This window comes from Prionailurus bengalensis, chromosome D4 (assembly GCF_016509475.1).
Source record: "Prionailurus bengalensis isolate Pbe53 chromosome D4, Fcat_Pben_1.1_paternal_pri, whole genome shotgun sequence".
In the NCBI taxonomy this organism is placed as follows: Eukaryota; Metazoa; Chordata; class Mammalia; order Carnivora; family Felidae; genus Prionailurus; species Prionailurus bengalensis.
In genome coordinates, this window is record NC_057359.1 from 16,734,575 (window position 1) to 16,758,379 (window position 23,805).

Sequence of the window (23,805 nt, forward strand, 5' to 3'; positions counted from 1 at the left end):
AGAAACAGACATTTATTAAGGGCATACTATACAGCCAACAGTATTCTAGGCACATCAAACATACATTATCTCAATTCTCACAACAAAAGGTAGAGGTAGACAGTTCCTTCCTTTTTATATTAAGAAAACAGTTTAGGGGCACCTGGGTGGCTCAAATGGCTAAGTATCCAACTTATGATTTCAGCTCCGGTCATGATCTCAGGGTTGTGAGATTAAGCCCTGCATCAGGTTCCACAAGACAGCACGGAACCTGCTTGGTATTCTCGCTCTCCCTCTCTCTGCCCCTCCCCTACTCATGCTCGCTCTCTCTTTCTCTCTCTCTCAAAATAAATTTAAAAAAAAAGAAAACAGTTTAACAGATGTAAGCTCCATCAGCCAAGGTCACAGACAGTAGATGACAGAACTTTGGAAGGACATTTAGCGTTTCCAGCCAAAAGTCGAAGGTTGAAGAGGACTTGAGCCTCCCAAGGGCCTTTGCTCTCTGGTCTTCTTCCTCAAGGGTGAGAGTATTTTGTGAAAGATTCAACTCATGGAAAGAGACAGAGGCCCACTTTCTGCTGCCTTGGATGAAAAGTCTCCATTTCTCCAGGCAGCACCTACCTTTCAACCTCTCCACCAAAGGATGTTTGCTGATTCTGACCCTTTCCTTTCTTCTCCTTCCTATAGATACTATTAAAAAAGAGACAACAGGCCCAAAATGGAGTCCCTTGTGCTAAGCTCCAAATCAACAAATGAAGATTTAATACCTAATTGCAGTTGCAGCCTCTCCCAGGAATGTAACCTTTAACCAGTCATTCTGGAATTACATAGTTGGCACTAGGGAGGTAATTGGCCTGGTAGGACCCCCACGCCCACCCCACCTTCCCCCAAAGGAAAGTGACCTTGCCCAGAACAATCCATCCTTGTTAGAATAACTCTCTTACCACACCAACTTTTGCCTATAAAAGTCTTCCATTCTGTCCAGCTCCTTGGAATTCCTTTCTACCTGCTAGATGGGATGCTGTCCAACTGATGAATCACTGAATAAGGCCAATAAGATCTTTACATTTACTCAGTTGAATTTTGTTTTTAAACACTACCAAAATGGCCATCTCAAAGCATCCCTGGAAGCGTGACACAACACTGATACCTTCAAAGGTCCTTATCATTGTTGTTTACTTGTTACACCCATTTTTAAAAATTTTATTTAAATCCAAGTTAGTTAACATATCGTATAATTATGGTTTCAGGAGTAGAACTCAGTGCTTCATAACTTCCATATATCACCCAGTGCTCATCCCAACAAGTGCCCTCTTTAATGTCCATCACCCATTTAGCGCATCCCCCCATCCAACACCCTACCAGCAACCCTCAGTTTGTTCTGTGTATTTAAGAATCTCTTATGGTTTGCCTCCCTCTCTGTTTGTATCTTATTTTTCCTTCCCTTTCCCTATATTCATCTGTTTAGTTTCTTAAATTCCACATATGAGTGAAATCATATGGTATTTATTTATCTTTCTCTGACCGACTTACTTCACTTAGCATAATACACTCTAGTTCCATCCACATTGTTGTTGCAAATGGCAAGATTCCATGCTTTTATTTTTTTTTTTTTAATTTTTTTTTTTCAACGTTTATTTATTTTTGGGACAGAGAGAGACAGCGCATGAACGGGGGAGGGGCAGAGAGAGAGGGAGACACAGAATCGGAAACAGGCTCCAGGCTCCGAGCCATCAGCCCAGAGCCTGACGCGGGGCTCAAACTCACGGACCGCGAGATCGTGACCTGGCTGAAGTCGGACGCTTAACCGACTGTGCCACCCAGGCGCCCCTCCATGCTTTTGATCACTGAGTAATATCCCATTGTGTGTGTGTGTGTGTGTGTGTGTGTGTGTGTGTGTGTGTGTATATATATATATACACACATATACATATATATATCTACCACATCTTCTTTATCCATTCATCAGTCAATGGACATTTGGGATCTACTCAGTATTTATCCAAAGGATACAAAAATGCTGATTCGAAGGGGCACATGCACCCCAATGTTTATAGCAGCACTATCAACAATAGCCAAAGTATGCAAAGGTCCCTATTTCTAAAAGCTCTGTTTGCTTTCAACCCTTCCCTGTCTAGGGGACATCACCACATATGAAATGCCATCCTCCCTGATGATCAAATTCATACCCCCACTCTTCTCAGTCCAGTCTAGTTACTGCTCTTTAGTCATTCCCATTCTGGTAACAATACTCCCACTACCCAACCATCCTCCACCTACCCAACCCTACAGTATGCTGGAGGCTCTGCTAAAGTCTCCACTGTTCCAGTCCTCTCCTGACTATGCTGTCTCCAAGACTTCTTCCCCTCTCCTGCCCTCCACAAGTCCACACCACCTCACATCCTGCTTTCTTCTGGCTGTGGGTTCACTCGTGTTAATTTAGGCAGAGACCAGCTTGGACCTCTCCACTCCATATGGATGACAAAGGAGTGCCTTTCTCCATAGCAGCGCCCCAGCCAGGCCCTGGTGGCTGAGCCTCTGTGGTACTCACGGCTATGTATTTTCTGTAGAGAGAGGTACTTTTCCAGGTTCCTCCTGAGATTCATCTCATTTCCATACTTGCCCACAGTCCCATCATCGGACAAGATGAAGTGGGAGTGCATGCTGTTGAGTGTGGTGAGCTTGCTGAGGGGGTTGCCCAGAGTCTGGTACAGGCACACCACCTGGAAGACAAGAGAGGGTTAGAGTCCGAGGTCCTTCCCTGGGCTCAACTGCTCCAAAGGGCTGCCCATGCACCATGCAGTTCCTGCCAAGGCTAATAAGTGCCACTTGCTACCTAGAGAGGTGTATCTCAGGCTATCCGCAGGGAAGAACCAACTCTTTTTTTTAATCTCCCATTTTTTATGGATTGCTATGTGGTCCTACTATGTGTAACCAGTATGCGGCTCATACTACATGAGACTCACAACACAAGGACACAAGTTCAACAACCCTTGCACGCACTGTGCTCAGAAAGACAAGTCCACCGGCCATATACTTAGGTGTCACAGCACTACCACATTGCTAAAAATGGTTCTAAATATTTATTTTTAATTTCTGTACTTACCTTGTCTCAGATTGTAATAAAAGAGTTCAAGGACATACAGTAATATACAGACTACACTGCTATCCAGAAAATATGCCTTTCAATAGATCTATTCCAAAATAATTTTTTGACACTGCTTTTTTTTTTCTAGTATTGAAATGAAGAGTGACAGCCAACCAACCAAGTGGAGATCCATCCACTAATATAAAACATCCCGATCTTTATCAATATTTGTGGATTCTTCCTTAAGCCACTCCAATTCTCATTTGTTTTTAGAGATGAAAAGCACACTATTTGGAGTAAGAGGGCCCAGACTCTTCTACTTCCTAACTTTAACTCTGGGTAACTCCTGCCTCCTTTCTCAGGCTTACTTGCCTCACGTCTAAGGAGAATGATAATTCTTACACCAGAGGGTTGCTGTGAGGCTTAAAGAAACAATGAGGTAAAAAACACTATAAATTTTACCAACATTAGTCTTTAAAAGTTATCTTTATAATTCCTAACAGTGATACAGATGACAGAAATCAAGAAGAAAATAACTAATAGATTTAATACATCTAAAGTATCTTATCATAACATTAATATCATTTTTTATAAAAGCAAAACAAAATGGATAATCAAAGAATGGTTAAATTATAGTACTATTAAAGTACTACAGTACAGTAGAGCATTATTAGGCATGAAAAATCAGAATGCACCTTTTACCCCTAGAATGCGGTCTTTTACTATAATTTCCCACTAAAAGCAACCAGCCATTTCTCTAGGAGCAAAACAATATACACAATTAGCCTGGAACAGTTTTTTGTTTTTTGTTTTTTTCAGAGTAAAACACAAGAAAGCAAGGAAAAACAACTAGAATTGTGTTAAAAGGACTCAAGAGATAACTTGAAAAGTTTCCACTGGCCAAAACGGGATGAGTTGAGCATAATTAAGAGTAATAACTAGATGGAATAATGACTTGAAACATATTTGATATGTTTCAAAAAAAAATCTCATTGTTCACCTTGGAGAATGGTAGATAACCAATTCATTGCTTTGAAAGCTGGAAAATAAAGAGAGAATCAAACATTGTGTCCTTTCCCATACAACAGTACCACAAAGTAAACCAAATGGCTGATGAGAAAATGTTTCCTTTATAGAGTGTTTAAGCTAATAAATAAAGAACACAATAATTTCATATCAGTATTTGCAACTCTGTTGAGGTCATGAATCTAGCCAATGACATTATAAAAAGAAAAACAATCATATGTTATGAGGGGGAAGGACAGACACATCTCTTATGGCATAAACTTGCACAAAAAGAACTTGTATCTAATCATACCTTTGGATCAAACTACCAACTTAAAGAAGAGACGAGACAGAGAAATAGGCTAAACCCTACTATAACAGGCTAAATTTGCAAAATCCAAACTATGGGAAACTCTTTAGAACAAATGACCTAGTTTCTTTTTTTATTTTTAAGTTTATTTATTTATTTTGAGAGACAGAGCATGCATGGGAGGGGCAGAGAGAGAGAGAGAGAGAGAGAGAGAGAGAGAGAGAGAGAGAATCCCAAGCAGGCTCCACACTTTCAGCACAGGGCCCAACTCAGGGCCTGATTTCACGAACTGTGAGATCATAACCTAAGACGAAGCCAAGAGTCGGATGCTTACCCAACTGAGCCACCCAGGCGTCCTGTGACCCAGTTTCTTTAACAAACAAATTGCACCCCCCCCCCCAAAAAAAAAAGAGATGGAGGGAAAATCCATAGATTAAAAACAACTGAAAATAAGTGACTCAGGAGACATATCAACCCATCACATTGTAGGGAACTTTTCTGGATGATGAAATCAAACAACTAAAAAATATGACACAATCAGAATGTTGAACGTGGACTGGCTAGTTGTTGATATTCAGAAATTAACTATTAATTTTTTTAGGTATGAAAATGGTAATGTGGTTATATATATTTTTAATTGTCCATATATTTTAGAATGCCTACTTTTTGGTACTTAGAAATACCAAATTATTGGTAAATTAATTGGTTAATTAGAAATACTGGTAAAATATTTACCAATGATGCTATTTGATATCTGGAATTTGCTTTAAAATATTGGAGTGGGGAATGGATAAGGAATAGATGAAACAAAATTGGCTCTGGGCTCATAACTATTGAAGCTGGGACATAGGGACATAGGAGTTCATTATTTTCACAACTCTACTCCTTAGTATGTTTGACATTTTCCAAAATGAAAGTTAAGATAAACCATATACATGTCTATATTAATTTACATAGAGAAATAATTATGTTAAATAATTAAGCTAAATACCAGATTCATATCAGTGGGTTTCTGTTACTACTTTTTTTCATACAAACTGTTTCTTATTATGCATACGTACACATACATAGTAAAAATTCTGGAATGATACACCCCAAAATGTTAATAGCGGTTATCTTTTCTTTTCATATCTTTTGTAATACCTGAGACTTTTATCAGAAATATACACTACTCATAAACAGACTTAGACAAGTTCCTTCCTTTAGAAAAACAGATGGGATCAAAGAACCAATACATAGGATAAAGCAGAGAGTAGTACAAGATAAGGAAAGAGCAGGTTCACGTCATGAATGTTATCACACACACGCCTGTGCAAGAAACTCGGCTATTACTCTAAACCAGATAGGAGTCACTGAAGTGTTTTCCACAGAGAAGTGGCACGATCTGATTTGTATTTTGGAAGCATCATCCTGGCTACTGTGTTGAGATTAGATTGCAGTGAGAGACAAGGATGAGAGAAGGGAAAGCTATTAGTACAGTCATCCAGGAGACAGGAAAGGGGGCTGCTCGGTAACAGTGGAGGTAACAGAAGAGGTCAGATTCTGGATATATTTCTATATTTAAGTAAAGCTAAAAAAGGGGGGTGGGTGCCTGGGTGGCTCATTCAGTTGAGTGTCTGACTTGATTTGAGCTCAGGTCATGGTCCCAGGGTTCTGAGATCAAGCCCCGTTTCTGGCTCTGCGCTGAGCACAGAGCCTGCTTAAGATTCTCTCTGCCTTTCCCTCTGCCCCTCCCCTGCTCACATGTGCAGGCACTCTCTCTCTCTTTCTGTAGAAAGAAAGAGAGAGAGAGAGAGAGAGAGAGAGAGAGAGAGAGAGAGAAAGAAAGAAAGAAAGAAAGAAAGAAAGAAAGAAAGAAAGAAAAAAGAAAAGGTGAAGCTGAGATAATTTACTGATGGATTAGGTTGAGTTGTGAGACAGAGATCATTCTAGGATTAGTCTAAGGCTTTTTGGCTTGAACAAGTGTAAGGATGGGATCATTACTTTCTAAGATGGGGCAAGTAGGAAGACCAAAGTTGGTTTGAGGTATATTACATTTGAGATGGCTTTTAGATATCCAGGTGGTGCTAAGTTGGCAATTGGATACACGTTCATCCCCTTCTGTTGTGAATGGGTTGTCTACTCACATCTTTTCCAATAAGATCTCTCTGGTTCTCAATGACACCCCAAGGAGGGATTCCAACTGTCCAGATTTTTCTCAAGGACCGGAAGGAATGGGCTTTCAGGGCATCCCCAACATGTTTGGACACACCTATGAACAATCAGTTTAAAAGTCAAACTTTTATGCACAAATCATGCAAAACACTGTGACTGCAAGAAAGAGACAAATGGCAGATATTCGTAGGGAATATACAAAAGGACATTCGTAGGGAATATACAAAAGGACATTCGTAGGGAAAGTTGTGACACAGTGGAATTAATTTCTGATATCTTGGCTTCCTCTACTCTCCCTTAACACCACTTTCTCCTATCAGTGACCTCTTTACCTGAATAATTCTCCTCTCCCTTTGGGTAAGTTTTGCTTACAACCTCAGTTCTTCCCCTATTTTTGATTGACCAGAAAGTCTTATGAGACCATCATGAATGTTCTAAATGGTTTTTTTTTTTCTGTAACCTTCTCAACTGTCCCAGCAAAACATCCTGCAGATGTGTCCCTTGCTTCACTGAAGAAAATTAATTTAATAGCTTATATACATAAGTATGCCAGCACGAATGCATTCATACTTGCCCTTCTGGAATTAATAATAACAATAACCATAAGAGCCAACACTTACTGAACTCTTACAATGCATCAGGTACTTTTAAAGTGTTTTCCATGTATTCACACTTTAAGTAGAAACTTCAGTCTATTTTATAGGCAAGAATTGAATCATAAAGAAGTTAAATAATTTGCCCAGGGTTATAGAGCTGGTAATTTGTAGAGCTAGGATTCCCACCCAAAATATCGGACTTTTCTTTTTTAAACAGACTTTGTTTTTTAAAGCAGTTTTAGGTTCACAGCAAAATTGAGCCAGTGGTACAGATTTCCCATGTACCCCCCCACCCCTACACACCCACAACCCCTGACCACTATCAACATTGCCCATCAGAGTGGTACATTTGTACCACTGATGAACCTATACTGACACGTGATTATCACTCAAAGACCACAGTTTACATCAGGGATTGGTGCTGTAGATTCCATAGTTTGAACAAATACACAATGATATATTTCCATCATTATAGTATCAGACAGAACAGCGTCACTGCCCTAAAAATTGTCTGCATTCCACTTATTCATTCCCCCCGCCATAACCCCTTGCAACCACCAATCTTTATACTGTCTCCAGTTTAGCCTTTTGCAGAATGTCTTAAAGTGAGAATCACGTGGTATGTAGCCTTTGACATTGACTTAATCTGCCTTTTAATTACTACGCTGTGCCACTTACTCTTCCTATATATATAGTTTTGACCCTATATGTGTCATTAGCACAGAAACAAACAAACACTCTACATATGCACACATCTGAGGCACAGTACCTAATCATTTCTCCCTCTCTCTCTCTCTGGCATCTTCCCCTCCAACCTCTTTTACTTCTCCCAGAGTCATTTTCTAGAATCCAGGTTCTAGATGTATATCACCATCAACTGTGCAGTCAACTCTGCAGTAGGGTTTTGGATCCCATAGGTTTGGCATGGGTTATCAGCATTGTGGTGCTCCTGGTTGTATTTCCACATCCCACAGGTGGTTCTAGTACAGATTGTCTATTGAGACTCTCTGTAAAAGCCAGACCTCACTATATTATTTCCTATTCATTCTCCTGTTCAAATTCCTTTGAGAGCCCTCTGCTCTCAGCCCATCGGCATGGCATCTAGTATGGCTCCAGTCTCCCTGGTTGTCCCCGTCCTCTGCCACAAGTCATACCCGGCCTGTAGCCTTATCACCTCTTTCTGCATGTGCCTTAAACTCCAGCTGTGTGCCTGGCCCTGAACGGCCACCTCTGCCTAGGATGTTCCTTCCTACTCTTCCCTCAAGGTCAATACCAAGTGCTATATCCTTGTCTATGCCTTCTCAGGTGCCCTCAGTTGGAACTGGAATGCGTCTTCCTCTTCCCTGTACTCCCAAATATATATATATATATATATATATATATATATATATATATATATATATTATATAATTTATATATAGCATAGTATATATACAGGAGATTCTTGTAGCTTGTGGCCTTCGATTGAATGCCAAAATTCAATTAAATGTCAAAAATTCACGCCAGATAATGTTCAACTACAGTAGAAGCAGCTCAAGAATAGGAAGAAGCTGGAAGGAAACCTTCTCAAATTTGAATGTACATAAGAATCATCTGGGGATATTGTCAAAATGGAGAGTGGCAGTCCTGCGGGTCTGGGGAGGTATCTGAGATCTGCGTTCCCAACAAGCTCCCTGGTGGTCCTGATGCTGCTCGTTCATGGATCCTTCCCTGAGCAGTCAGGCCTTAAGGAGCTGTGGTTGAATTGGGGCCGACCCTGATTATTGCCTAAGAAAGCTCCAAGCGTGTCTCGTTTCTCAGTTCTTTTGTTCATCTGAACGAATTCAATAGTCTTCACATTATCATATTTGTGTTCCTTAACTGGCCCTAACCTGAAATGTTTTAAAAAAACAAACCAAAAAAGCAGTAAGTAAAATAAAGCACATGTTATTAAAAAGGGAAACGACAGGCCCAAAATGGAATCACTTAGGCCAAGTTATCACACTGGGGCTTAGTACCTAACTGTAGTGCCAACCTCTCCCACCCCCGAAATGTAGTCTTAACCACTCAGTAAGAAAGTTTCTGATCAGCACCAATGAGGTAATCTGTCACAAGGACTCTCCCCCTCCCCTTCCCCGCCAAAGGAAGATGAGGTAATCTGCATGAAAGGACCCCCTCCCTTGCCCCCTGAGGGAAGGAGACCTAGCTTGCCACAGTCCTTTCTTTACTTTTGTTAATAACTTCCTTGCCCCACCCTCCTTCCTATAAAAACCTTCCACTTCATACATAGTCTCTGAGCAACTCTTTACTTGTGAAATGGGATGCTGCCCAATTCGTGAGTTGCTTAAGAAAGACAATTCGATCTTCAAATTTATGCAGTTGCATTTTTGTTGTCAAACTTGACCATGGGGAGTTTAGCTCTTGCCCATGGTCGCACACTACATACTTGCATGGATTCCGTGTCCTTTCAAATCTCACCGTAGCCTCAAGTTCATGAAAAGACTATTTTGTTGAAGTTTACCCAAAGTTGTGGTAAAATAGCAGATGTTAACAATGGTGAAAACACATACTAGGAAAGGTCTATGATTCTTCTGGGGGGTTTTTTTGTTTTTGTTTTTGTTTCCCGGTCACCATGCTTTTTGTCTGACTCGCGCTACCATATCCGCTGGGAGCACTGCAGAGCACAGATTAGGTGCCTTGCTGCCTGATTCAGTTAGAAAGAGGTATTAAAAAAAAAAAAAGAAAGAAAGAAGAAGAAGATGAAAAGAAAGAGAAACAGTGCACTTTACCAGTATTAATGCCTTCAGTTATTATCCATGCTCCTGTTGTCTCCGCAGCTTTGACCAAACCTTGGCTGAAGATCTCTTTAAGCTTAGACGGCATCCTGAAGTTCTGGATGCCCCCGTGGACAGAGATCACCAGTTTGGGCAGTTCCATCTTCCACTCTTTCAACATTAAATGTAACAGATGATCTGCCTTTGTATCATAAGATGTTCTAATATACTGGAAGATATGCATAGACACATGTACATGAAACAGTGAAAACTACATGCCGGGCAACAATAAGCACACAGCAGGGCGACTGGAATGGCCCAAACTTAAAAGGAAGTGTCTGGGATTTCTTTAAAAGTTCATCTTTGTACAATGTAAACATTTACTTTGAAAGGATCCCACACCCCGCTTTAAGTTCCTTCTGGGAATTACAAGTCACGGTAGGAAGGCTTCCTCTGGTTTTCAGGGTTGACCCACCAATGTCCTCTAGAAGATCTGGGATGAGGCAGAAATACTTCAAACTGGCAAAAACCACTACTCCAGGAAACCCATTGAAAAAAAAAAGCATTTACACAGAGGTGAAATGGGGTTTTTCATACATGGTATGGCCTTTGATTTACTTGACTATTTCATAAATTTGCATCATTTAAATTAAATTATGGTCTGGGAGCATGTACATTTAATTTATTATAAATTTTATATTCTAAACATTTCCTTTATATATAATTATCTCTCTGAAAATGTCTTTTTCCAAAATAAATACTTTTCACAAAAGAATCACATCTTTGACTAGTCAATGTAACCAAAAGAAGAGAGAATCTGAATCAGCAGGTAGGACCAGAATAATTTTGTGCTTTGCCTAAGATCATAGTGTATAACTGGTTCTCTTTTTCCGGCAGAAACAGCCACACACAGACTGTGAAAATCATATTGAGAGGAGTTTGCCATCCTCGAACATAAGCCAGCCAACAGCAAGAATAAGTCAGATTTATAGGAACGAGGGCACTAAGAAACCATGAATTAGAAAACTACACCAAAAAGAACCACAGGTGGAGATCGTCATCCATATGAAATAGAATTCTCACATTATCTTCCAGGATGTGATAGTGACTTAAAACAACTGTCCATTCATCTTTGAAATTCTTACAACATAATCTCTTTATTAAAATGTTAGAATTTCTGAACATCGAGTTGGTACAGCCATCACAGAATGTAATAGAACCTAAGTATAATCAGGATTCAATTTACAGGTGAGGGAAATGAGTTGCCATGGCTCCTTACATATTCACATAGTAGGAAAAAATACAAGTTGACCTTTGTGAAATGGTTTGTGTTGCTCCGAAACATGAATAAAGGCAGAGGAGGCGGCTCTAATGTGGTTCACCTTTTCTCTACCTCAACTCTCCTGGGTGCCTCTCTCTTTCATCTAGAAGTCCTTTTAGTCCTAGCAGATATTTCTCCTAGAGATTTCAGATAAACAACCTTGATTAACTAAATTATCAGCACTGGAGTCTTTTCTTCCAAAGGCCAACCGAAGATGATGCCAAAGGTTAATGACTTACTTTCCTCCCCCCACCCCCACCCCCTCCTTTATAACTAACTGGGCAGATTCTTACTGGCATAGATTCTTCTCAAATCCTCTGTGGAATGAGGTGGGCGGGATAAACTGGGAAGGGGAATGCAGTGGAGGGAGAAGAATAACCAGCTCTCACTGCTTTCCCGCCTCTCGCTGTAAACACGAAGTGCAGTTCTGGTATTAAATATGAAAGGTAGATTCTTCTCTTCTGAGAGATCACATAAAATGCATTCCAGGTACTTAGGATGTAATGAAGTCCAACGCTAAGCCTAAAATCTGTTAGTGATCAGGAGATCTGTTGAACCATATTTTCAGTTCTCCTAAATGTACCATACTCTCCCTTGGCCTTCCCACCAGCCCAGAGCGGTCTTACCCCTCTGCCTCACCAGACACCAAACACCTCACTCACCTTTTTGATATCAGCTTAGCTGTCCCTACTTCCAGATGGCTTCCTTCACACACACACACACACACACACACCCAGAAAAACAAGAGTTACCCTTTTCATTCTCTAGAAGAACCCTGTATTCCCATCCAGAGCATCCCTGCACCACCCCCCTCCCATGGAACAGATGCTCCCTGGGGCTTAGCAAAGTGGGAGCACCATTGAATATCTCCCAAATGGATGGAAAAAAATGAGCAAATCAAGGTGATTTGATTATGAATGAACATAAAAGCAAAAGGAGGTAGATTAAACTTAAGGGGACATTTATATACGGGGTTCTACAAGAGTCAGCTTCCAGAAAGGATTGTAGAGGAGGATGAGTGCAGTTTTTCCTACCAACTAAAGAAAACTTCAACATACAACACTAAACACAAGAGGATTAATAACTGGAAAAGGAGATTACTGTAAAACTCTATTATGAAACTTGATTATGACTGCATCATTAAGAACTGTTGTTTCAAATTCATTCAACTGAAGGTCACACTCCAGGATACAGTTGATTCTAAGCTTTCCTGAGGTGGAATCCCCTGCAGGTTCCCAAGGGAAATCTGCCTCTAATAAAACAGGTGATTAACAAGCACAAGGAAAAACACCTGAGAGATGCCTGACCTGTCAGAACTACACAAATTACATGCAAACTCCATATTAGAACAGGAGAAAAACTGGCCTGGAAAGCCCAAGGACTATCATTCAGGGGGTACAGAGAAAACTTCCCCCACTTCCTCTCATGAGGACTTGGCAGGCATGAACAGCCCCAAGTTACTGGTAATTGCTATGGTCATGCTTCAGCTAAAGCCTGCTCTTTGGCAGTGACTTTTCTCCATTCCTTAAAAACAGGCCAGTCCTTTCTCAAGAGCAATAAGCCATTCTCCTATGGGGAAGGCATAACCACGCTGAAAGAGGTCAAATAAAGACCTGGCCATACCACACCCTGGAAAGGTTGAATGCCCTCAGACGTAAAGGAAAGAGAAGAGTCAGGTCATTTTTGGGAAGAGGTCAATACCATGGAACACTTTTGCAATAAAACCTGGTCATCTGATCATCTACACTTGGAGATACAATTGGGAGAAACATTTGGTGGTTACTTTCTGTTAAAAACTAGCAAAACGGGGTGCCCGGTGGCTGAGTCAGTTGAGCATCTGACTTTGATTTTGGCTCAGGTCATGATCCCAGGGTCATGGGATCGAGCCCTATGTCAGGCTTCAGGCTAACTGTGCAGCCTGCTTAAGATTCTCTATCTCTCTCCCTCTGCCCCTCTCTCCCCTATTGCTCTCTCTCTCTCTTAAACAACAACAACAACAAAAAAGCTAGCAAAATAATGTGAGTTATTAGCAAACCTTGGAGTGGTGGGTATGCTCTCCGTCTTGAAAATTAATAGTGCCAAACGTATCTGTAGGGCTTTTCGTTGTGTGCTTTTCAACAGACCATTGCTCATTTTCATTACCATTGGCAGCTGAGATGGTCCAGGAATAATCTATCCCATGATGGTCTCCAATTAATCGCCCACAGTAACACCTTAAATATGGGATAAAAACCAGTTTCAGAATAGAAAACTACACAATATCAAAACAGAAAATAGATGTAATGTTTCTACATTTTTCTAGGTAATATATAGATGATACAAATGAACAATTTTTGAAATTCCACATTAATATTTTATATCAGATTTATATCACTAGATTGTCTTCTGAGTTTAGAAATACCCTCAGTGGTTCTCTCCCTGGGCTGCACTTTAAAATCATTTGGGGAATGTTTTAAAAAAAACACCAAAAATCTTGTTCCCACCCATGTTCATTTAAGTATTCCAAATCATTATTCATAATCGCCAAGTGCCCACTGACAGATGAATAGCCAAACCAATGTGGCATATACATACAATGGAATATTATCTAGCCTTAAAAAGGGAAGAATCCTGGATATGCTTCAATATGGTTAAACTTTGAGGATATTATGCTAAGTGAAATAAGCCAGTCATAATACAACTGCTGTATGACTCCACTTACATGAGGTACGCAGAGTAGTCAAATCCACAGTGACAGAAAATAGAATGAATGGTGGCTGCCAGGGGCTGGGAGGAGTGGCCAATGGGGAATTATTGTTTAGTGGACACAGAGTTTCAGTTTTACAAGATGAAAAAGTTCTGAAGATCTGTTGTACAACATAAATATACTTAACACTACTGAAATTGTTAGGATGGTAAAAAAAAATCATATTGTACGCTTCAAATATGTGTAGTTTATGTTAATTATATCTCAACAAAGCTGTTAGGAAAAAAATGAGAGGGGCGCCTGGGTGGCTCAGTCGGTTAAGTGGCCGACTTTGGCTCAGGTCATGATCTCACGGTCCGTGGGTTCGAGCCCCGCGTCGGGCTCTGTGCTGACAGTTCAGAGCCTGGAGCCTGTTTCAGATTCTGTGTCTCCCTCTCTCTGACCCTCCCCTGTTCATGCTCTGTCTCTCCCTGTCTCAAAAATAAATAAAACATTAAAAAAAAAAAAAAAAGAAAAAAATGAGAGTGGAGGGGATAGCTAAATTGGCAAGGGGCATTAAGGAAGACACTTGTTGGGATGAGCACTGGGTGTCACACGTAAGGGATGAATCACTGGACTCTACTCCTGAAATCATTACTGCACTATACGCTAACTAACTTGGATGTAAATTAAAAAAAAAACAACAACTACAACAACAACGCTATCCTAAAAGTTAAAAAAAAAGAAATGAGGGGTGCCAGGGTGGCTCAGTCGGTTAAGTATCTGACTTAATTTTGGCTCAGGTCATGATCTCAGGGTTGTGAGATCGAGTCCCATGCTGGGCTCCTTTCTGGGCGTGGAGCTTGCTTAAGACTCTCTCTTTCTCTCCTTCTGCCCTTCCCCCATTTGCATACGTGTGCGCTCTCTCTCAAAAAAAAAAAAAAAAAAAAAAAGAAAAAAAACCTAAAAATCTCTAATATGCAATACTTAAGGAGAGTCAGAAGATGTCTTCATGTAAAACATAATATGCATATTGAAAGGAATATTAATCAATGCAAAAAAAGATTCAACTTCAGAGAAACATGTAAACATAGAGCTGCCACAAGAAAAAAGCCATGAATGAGCCTTGACTATAAATATAAATAATAAATTAATATTTGTAATATAAGGAAGGAAAAGTCAATAAATGTTCTTGCCAATAATTAGAAGGTGTGAGAACTATTTCAGATACATAGCCATAATTTCTACAATGTAACAAAATAAACTAAGCAAATTAAAAGGTTAAATCTTTTTGAAACTAGAACTACGTAAAAACTAACAAAATATAATAATAATCATATTGGCGAAAGGATGATAACCTTCTTGTGTTTCCCGAATTAGAAAACACCAGAAGGAAAATTTACAGTTTGAGCACACAGAACTTTAAAACCTGAGGCAATGAAAAATCATATGTCTGCCGACCAAGAAAGTTATTTGCATCAAATGTGTCAGATCATATACCCATTGTATACAAAGAGGTTACTCAAATTTGTAAGTGATTCTGGCTTTTCATGTGTGTGTGTGAAAAGCAACATAAAAATGTGTACAAGTTATAGGTCTCTGCTAAGCAAGAAAACAGGATGATAAGGAGAAGTCAGAACAAGAAGTCAGAGGACCATTTTGGAGTTCTGCTTGGAGGGGCTCTTGACTCAAAGGGTGGAGAAATAATCTCAAATGTATAAAATATACACAAAAAGAATCTATCAAAGAGAAATGTATCACCTGGTCATCTTTTAGAACAAGGGTTAGTCTTCAAAATGAAAAAGGATTTTATTCATAAGCTGAATGATTCATTTCACTGTGGCTTTTTCAAACCGGACATGAGTGAAGGCAAACCATCATTCACACCTGGAAAGATAAATCACTAACTTTTCATAGGACTATTCTTCAGTTTGAACCCACTTTGCTCTAAGTATTTTTCTAGTCTAACCCATTTGATTGGGTCAATGTAGTTTCATTCTAGTTTTTACCAGGTCATTAAATTATGGCAAGATGTTCTCATAGAAGAAACCAATTACCCCCAAATTTAAAAAAAAAAAGCTTCCATAATCATCCTTTTAGTTAAAACTTTTAGAAGTCCTAAATTACATATCACTAACTAAAGACCTACCTTGAGAATCACCTTTGTAAAGGTGCTAAATGCCAATTCCTTCCTAAATTGCTTTTATACATTCTATAAAATACCCCTCAAAATACTAAAAGAATTTCTCAGGGAATTTGACAAAGCAATTTTAACATTCATATGGATATGTAAATTGTTTAAGAGAGTAAAATGACTTAAAAAAAAAAAAAAGAATAAAGCATAGCGGACTTGCCCTATCAGATATCAAGATATATTACAAAACTATAATAATGAAGCAGAGTGGCATTTACCAGGAACAGGAGAAGTAGGTCAATGACACTAAAAAAAATAAAATAAAATAAAATAAAATAATATAAAATAAAATAAAATAAAATAAGATAAAATAGCTTAGAAACACAGCCATAGACATAAGGGAATCTGTTATGTAACAGAGAAGATACCAGCAATGGCTAGGATAGACTGCTCAGTAACTGACATTGAGACATTTCATTCTCTTTATGAAAAAAATCAAACTAGGTCCTAGTTAGGTGCAAAAATTACAAGTTTCAACCATTTTTAATTTCTGGATAGTGTGAAATAGATGTTTTCCCAGTATCATCCACATTAGTTATCTCTAAAGATTGTGAGGTTGGGAAAATATTGCCAGGGAGAGGTTCTGGAGAATAAAGTAGGAAACAGAAGGAGTAAATGAAGCCTTCCACTTCTTTTCAATATATTCTTGGGTTTTCCTTTCAATGTCAGCAAATTTGAAATAATTACTAAAAAGTAAAAATAATTTGAGGAAAGATAAAAGAGGTTAGCCAAATGGAAACTCTTCATCAGTGTTATGAACTGAACTGTGTCCCCCAAAATTCATAGGTTGAAGCCCTAATCCCCAATGTGACTGTATTTGGAGATAGGGACTATAAGGTAGTACTAGTTTAAATGACGTCATAAGATAAATGTGAGACAGAAAACTGTCAAAACCTAGAGGTGAAAACAGGTAACAATCTCTTTGACCTCAGCCACAGCAATTTCCTGCTCAACATGTCTCTAAAGGCAAGGGAAATAAAAGCAAAAATGAAGTACTGGGACCTCATCAAGATAAAAAAAAACTTCTACACTGTAAAGGAAAAAAATCAACAAAACAGAAAGGCAACTGACAGAATGGGAGAAGATATCTGCAAATGACATATCGAATAAAGGGCCAGTATGCAAAATCTATAAAAAACCTACCAAACTCAACACTTGAAAAACGAATAATCCAGTGAAGAAAAGGGCAGAAAACATGAATAGACACTTTTCCAAAGAAGACATCCAGATGGCCAACAGACACATGAAAAGATGTTCAACATCACTCATCATCAGGGAAATACAAATCAAAACCACAATGAGATACCACCCCACAACTGTCAGAATGGCTAACATTAACAACTCAGGAAACAACAGATGCTGGCATGGATGTGAAGAAACGGGAACCCTCTTGCACTGTTGGTGGGAATACAAACTGGTGCAGCTGCTTTGGAAAACAGTGTGGAGGTTCCTCAAAAAATTAAAAACAGAATTACCCTATGACCCAGCAATAGCATTACTAGATATTTATCCAAAGGATACAGGAGTGCTGTTTCGAAAGGGCACATGCACCTCAATGTTTATAGCACCACTGTCAACAATTGCGAAATTATGGAAAGAGCCCAAATATCCATCAACTGATGAATGGATAAAGAAGATGAGGTTTGGGGCGCCTGGGTGGCGCAGTCAGTTAAGCGTCCGACTTCGGCCAGGTCACGATCTCGCGGTCCGGGAGTTCGAGCCCCGCGTCGGGCTCTGGGCTGATGGCTCAGAGCCTGGAGCCTGTTTCTGATTCTGTGTCTCCCTCTCTCTCTGCCCCTCCCCCGTTCATGCTCTGTCTCTCTCTGTCCCAAAAATAAATAAACGTTGAAAAAAAAATTTTTTTTAAAGAAAAAAAAAAAAAAGAAGAAGATGAGGTTTATATATACAATGAAATACTACTTGGCAATGAGAAAGAATGAAATCCTGCCATTTGCAGCGACATGGATGGAACTGGAGGGTATTATGCTAAGTGAAATAAGTCAGAGAAAGACAGATATCCTATGTTTTCACTCATGTGAAACTTGAGAAGCTTAACAGAAGACCATGGGGAAGAGAAGGGGGAAAAATAGTTTCAAACAGAGAGGGAGGCACACCATTAGAGACTGTTGAATAGAACAAACTGAGAGTTGATGGCGGGGAGGGGAGGAGAGAGGGGGAAATGGGTGATGGGCATTGAGGAGGGCACTTGTTAGAATGAGCACTGAGTGTTGTATGTATGCGATGAACATGGGAATCTACCCCCAAACCAAGAGCACACTGTGTACACTGTATGTTAGCTAACTTGACAATAAATTATATAAAGAATAAATAAATAAATAAATAAATAAATAAATAAATAATTCAACAGCAAAAAAATAAGTAAATAATAAGTGAGGTCATAAGAGTGCGACTCTAATCCGATAGGGATGGTGTTTTTGTAAGAAAAGAAAGAGACACAAGAGCTCTCTTCTCTGTCAGCGCACAGAGGAAAGGCCATGTGAAGACACAGTGGGAAGGTAGCTGCCTGCAGAGCAAGAAGAGACACCTCATCAGAAACCAGCTCTAATGGCACCTTGATCTTCATGGCTCTGAAATAATAAATTTTTATTGTTTAAACCACCCAATGTGTAGTATGCTGTTAGGGCAGCTTGAACAGACCAACACACCCAGCAAGCTTATACTTCCTCCCCTCCTACAGCCGTGGACCGTGTTTTCCTTTCCCCATAATTTGCTAAACTTGGGATTCTGGATTTTTTTCTTTTACAAAAATAAGTTTAACTCTGGGTCAATCCATAATGTGAACTATGCTCAAAATTCAGGAAATTACATTTTCCTCCACTTACAAAGAGAAGGGTAAAACCCGTTATTAATAGATAGTTTAAAATGCAAATCACTGTTAACATTTGTATTCTGCTAAAGAGTTCATTTTGCCCATAAGCTTGGGTAATATTGTGATTTATAATAAATATATATTTGGTCTTTGTCCCCATTTATGGCACAGAGCCCCTAAAACCCTTGAAATTCCCTATGTGATAAGAAAGATAAGGATGCTGATAAGAAAGATAAAGATAAAGAAAGATAAAGATAAACCACCAATGGCCAATGATTCAACCAATCATGCTTATGTAATAAAGCCTCTATAAAAACCGAAAAGGATGGAATTCAGAGAACTTCAGGTTGGTGATCATATGCAGGTGCTAGAAGACTGACTTGCTCAGGACATTGAAGCTCCGTGCCCCTTCCCACATACCTCGCCCTATGCACCTCTTCCATCTAGCTGTTTATCCTTCCTAATATCCTTTATAATAAACTGGTAAACATAAGCCAATGTTTCTCTGAGTCTGGGAGCCTTGCTAGCAAATTAAATGACCCTGTAGAGATATCCTTGGGAATCTCTCATCTATAGCCTACCACTCAGAACCACAGGTGACAACTTGGACTTGGGGTTGGCACCCAAAGTACGGGGAAGAAGAGCAGTCTTGTAGGACTGAGCTGTTCACCTACAGGATGTGACACTATCTCCAGAATTTAATTTCCTGGTGCTGTTGGAAAAAAACATACACATCAAAACCGGTGTCAGAACCAGAGCTTGGTCTGAGCACCCATCACTTGAAAGTCATAGATCAAACACAGTGCACAAAGCATCTTCATTATCCAAGTAAAATATAACATAGTCAAATGAAAAGGTAATGCTTTACAAGTATTTCAACTGCTAGAAGCTCTTGCCAAACGCCCTTGCCATTTACATGTCTCAGTAATTCAAGTAATCTATTACATTCAAAACCTCGCTCTCCTTCAAAAACATCCCACATTTGTTTTTAAAACTTCCCTTGGAGGGGCGCCTGGGTGGCGCAGTCGGTTAAGCGTCCGACTTCAGCCAAGTCACGATCTCGCGGTCCGGGAGTTCGAGCCCCACGTCAGGCTCTGGGCTGATGGCTCGGAGCCTGGAGCCTGTTTCTGATTCTGTGTCTCCCTCTCTCTCTGCCCCTCCCCCGTTCATGCTCTGTCTCTCTCTGTCCCAAAAATAAATAAACGTTGAAAAAAAAAAATTAAAAAAAAAAACAAAACTTCCCTTGGAGAGGTAAACAGGATCCACCAATAAAGTCCTTTCATTGAGTCCATTCAAGATGTGAGAAAACTACCCCAATAAGTTTTACACAGAGTGCCTAAATATTAAAAGAAATCTTATTTCTCTAAGTCTTACCTGATTAAATTCTGGCAGACCTGGCATCCTGCCGTGCATCTAAATTAAAAAAAAAAACAAAAAAACACAACCTCTGTGAGTTTAGTGATACATTTTGAAAGCACACTTAATGCACATACCGCAAATATCTATTATTTTCCAAGGTCTAGCAAAATCAGCACATGCTAGTACTCATGTATCATTTCCCAAATATTCCCATTTGTCATTTGCCAAATATAATTAGACTGCAGCAACCATGACCTAATGCACAGAACACTGAATTTAAACCTAAATACCTGGATTTAAATCTCATTGATTCAATGATTCCTCCAAGCCCCAGTTTTCACATCTGAAAATAATATCTGCCCCATAAGGTTATTAAGAGGATGACCTGAGATAATATATGTAATGTGTCTTAGAGTGGTGGCATTGCAGTATATATAATAATGGTAGCTATTATTATTATTACACTATGAAGATAAGAGAATTCTTGAGAATTCTGAGAATTAAGAAAATGTATTTACATAGTATAAATATGTAAACATATATTTATAAATTATATATAATAATTATATATTACTTATATGCTGTATATTATATGATTTAGTAACATAATTATATATAAATTTATATATAAACAACTTTAAAACCATAAAACACTGTCAAATCAAAAGACGGTTGGTGTGATTATAAGTATTACCCTTATTAATCTTTCTTTTTATAATTCAAAAAAGAACCTTCTGATGTTGGGGGATCATGGTGATCATCACTGATCATATTTTAGGTATAAAGAAGTTTCAATTAGAAGAGAATATTAGTTAAAACAATGGAAGAAAATATAGTACTCATAGAATCAGGATCATTCTAAATTATTCAGAAACAAATATTTAGGCCCTGTCACTTCTTCCTGTCCTAGCCTTTTGGGACTGTCTTTTCTCAGAAGCTTCACTTCACCAGCAAATTAAAAATAAGAAGGAAAAAGACATTGTCATCAAGTCTATCAGATCAGTTTCTTATTAGGAATTACAAAAATAACAAACAAAAGATAAATTTTCATCTAAATTTAAAATCATGAACTATCACCTTTTTCTTGTGCACAGTCAGGAAGAAAACCTCATGAAAGATACAATTTTGAGATTCTTACTAGGGTCTAAGAAAAAGGCTGGCAAACGAAGAACCATATCATCCATTAATTTTTTTTCATAATTACACAAAATAGAGACTGCTTGTGGTAGATCTTGGACCATTCTACAATATGGAACTATGATCATTGCTATTCTTCTTGAGTCTATGGGCTAATGGCCTGTAGTTTATCACATTTCATTAACACGATGATTATGAAAATGATTTTCTATTTACAGAAGCAGAAGGAGTTGCCTGAGCTCAGTCTGCCTTCCATTGCGACCATCGTCACATCACAAGATGTCATAAAAGATGAAGGGAAAAAACAAGGTTACCTTGGCATTCTGTAAAACATTTTATAAGCAGGTAAAATGAGAACTTCCAATCACAAGGCTTACAGACCACAGGTAATTCAATGAGGGTGGGGCTAGTAAATATTTAACAAAGGCAAGGATCACTGTTTTAGTCGTCCCCAAAGATCAAGAATTTCATGCTACCCTTCATAAGCATACAACTGTGGTTTCTAAACTTTAAATGAACATAAGGCCAAATGCTAAAAAGGATCTAAAAATAGAGTGCCCCCCCCAATTAAAATATGGCTCTTCTATTTTCCTTTTCCTTTTAATTTCTATTCCCCAAGGGCAATGCCATCCAATCTTAATTTCATGAACCCAATTACCCTGGGGAATTTTCCATAGCCCTTTATTCTCCTATCTTTCACTGGCCGCTGTTTTGAACTTTGTTCTAAAAGTAGAGCTTCCAAAGGGTTCTCAAGAACTCAGCAAACTCAAGTCATTCCATTCTGCCATCCACTACCTGCTCAAACAAAAAGTATATGGGGAAAACAGGGAACTCTGCATAATCTGAATACGGCATCTTGAAATATCCCGAACTGTCACGATTTTCCATAAATGCTTGAGATGGGGTTAAGGAACATTCACAATATTTTCAATATTCAGTATTCAGAAGCTGTAAATTGTTCATCCAAACCAGGTAGAATGGACACAGCACCAGATATTTTCCTCATTTCTTTTTTTTAATTTGTTTTTAAATTATTTTTTTTTAATTTTTATTTATTTTGAGAGAGAGAGAGAGAGAGAGAGAGAGGCAGAAAACTAACAAGTGGGGAAGGGGCAGAGACAAAGGGGGACAGAGTATCCCAAGCAGGTTCCATGCAGACAGCAGAGAGCCTGATGTGGGGCTTGAACCCACGAACCGTGAGATCATGACCTGAGCCAAAGGCAGTCACTTAACCAACTGAGCCACGCAGGCACCCCCTTAGGTTTTGAATTAGGTTTCATTTCAGTATAGTTAACATCCAGTATTAGGTTTAATTTCAGTATAGTTAACATCCAGTATTCTATTAGTTTCAGGTGTACAATAGAGTGATTCAACAATGCTCTACAGTACTCAGTGTTCATCCTAAGTGTGCCCTTAATCCCCTTCACCATTTCACCCACCTCCTTCCAGTAACCTTCAGATTATTCTCTGCAGTAAAGAGTCTATTTCTCAGTTTGTCTCCCTCTCCTTTTTTGTCTTCCCCTTTGCTCATTTGTTTTGTTTCTTAAATTCCACAAATGAGTTAAATCATATGGTCTCTGTCTTTCCCTGACTTACTTTGCTTAGCATGATGATCTCTAGCGCCATCATGTTTGTTGCAGGGGTTCCCCTAATTACCATTATTTCACTAAGAGAAATAGAAGCATCAAAGAAATGACAACCGCCACGATAGTAACAGTGGCTCCATCAGGGTGATGTCATTATGATAAACTTTTTCTTCTTTATACTTCCCTCGGTCATTAAACAGATGTTTGTCAGAAGCGTACCAAGCAGCAGGCACTGTCAGAAGCAACTGGGGTTGGAGTAAGGTATGAAATCAACAAGGTCCCTGAGTTCCGCAGGTTGTCTGCAATAATCATGTATTATTTTTATAAAGACAACAAAACAGGGGCGCCTGGGTAGCTCAATCAGTTAAGCATCTGACTTCAGCTCAGGTCATGATCTCACAGTTCATGGGTTTGAGCCCCACGTCGGGCTCTGTGCCGATGGCTCAGACCTGGAACCTGTTTCAGATTCTGCGCCTCCCTCTCTCTCTCTGCCCCTCCCCCACTTGTGCTCTGTCTATCTCTCTCTCTCTCAAAAATAAATAAACATTGAAATAAATATATAAAAAGAAACATTGATTAAAAATAAAGAAATGCTCACTTTACAGATATATATTATTAAATCCTCTAGACAAATCATATCTCTAAGTTTCCACAAACAGTCCTCAAAGTAGTGTTGCTTTAAAATGGAAAATAGAATTAAAAATTGTACCTGTGAGGGTCTTTTGAGCTAGGTATGATTTTGCTACATTCTCTCTTGTTGAACACTCCTTCAATCCAGGATTTCTGGGACTGAAGAGAAAGTGTCGTTATTTTTCATATTATAATTAT

At 39.0% G+C, this 23,805-nt stretch overlaps 1 protein-coding gene across 1 annotated transcript in view; it reads right to left on the minus strand.

Annotated features, from left to right (window-relative positions):
• The window catches only part of TRPM6 (transient receptor potential cation channel subfamily M member 6), a 179,856-nt gene that overhangs the window by 108,665 nt on the left and 47,386 nt on the right, over positions 1–23,805 (minus strand). The window contains exons 2-7 of the mRNA XM_043567071.1: positions 23,687–23,766; positions 20,270–20,308; positions 13,242–13,419; positions 9,901–10,114; positions 6,509–6,633; positions 2,531–2,702 (exon numbers count right to left, since the gene is read on the minus strand). Of these exons, the coding sequence (XP_043423006.1) occupies positions 2,531–2,702; positions 6,509–6,633; positions 9,901–10,114; positions 13,242–13,419; positions 20,270–20,308; positions 23,687–23,766 (808 nt within the window). The remainder of the gene's footprint in view (positions 1–2,530; positions 2,703–6,508; positions 6,634–9,900; positions 10,115–13,241; positions 13,420–20,269; positions 20,309–23,686; positions 23,767–23,805) is intronic.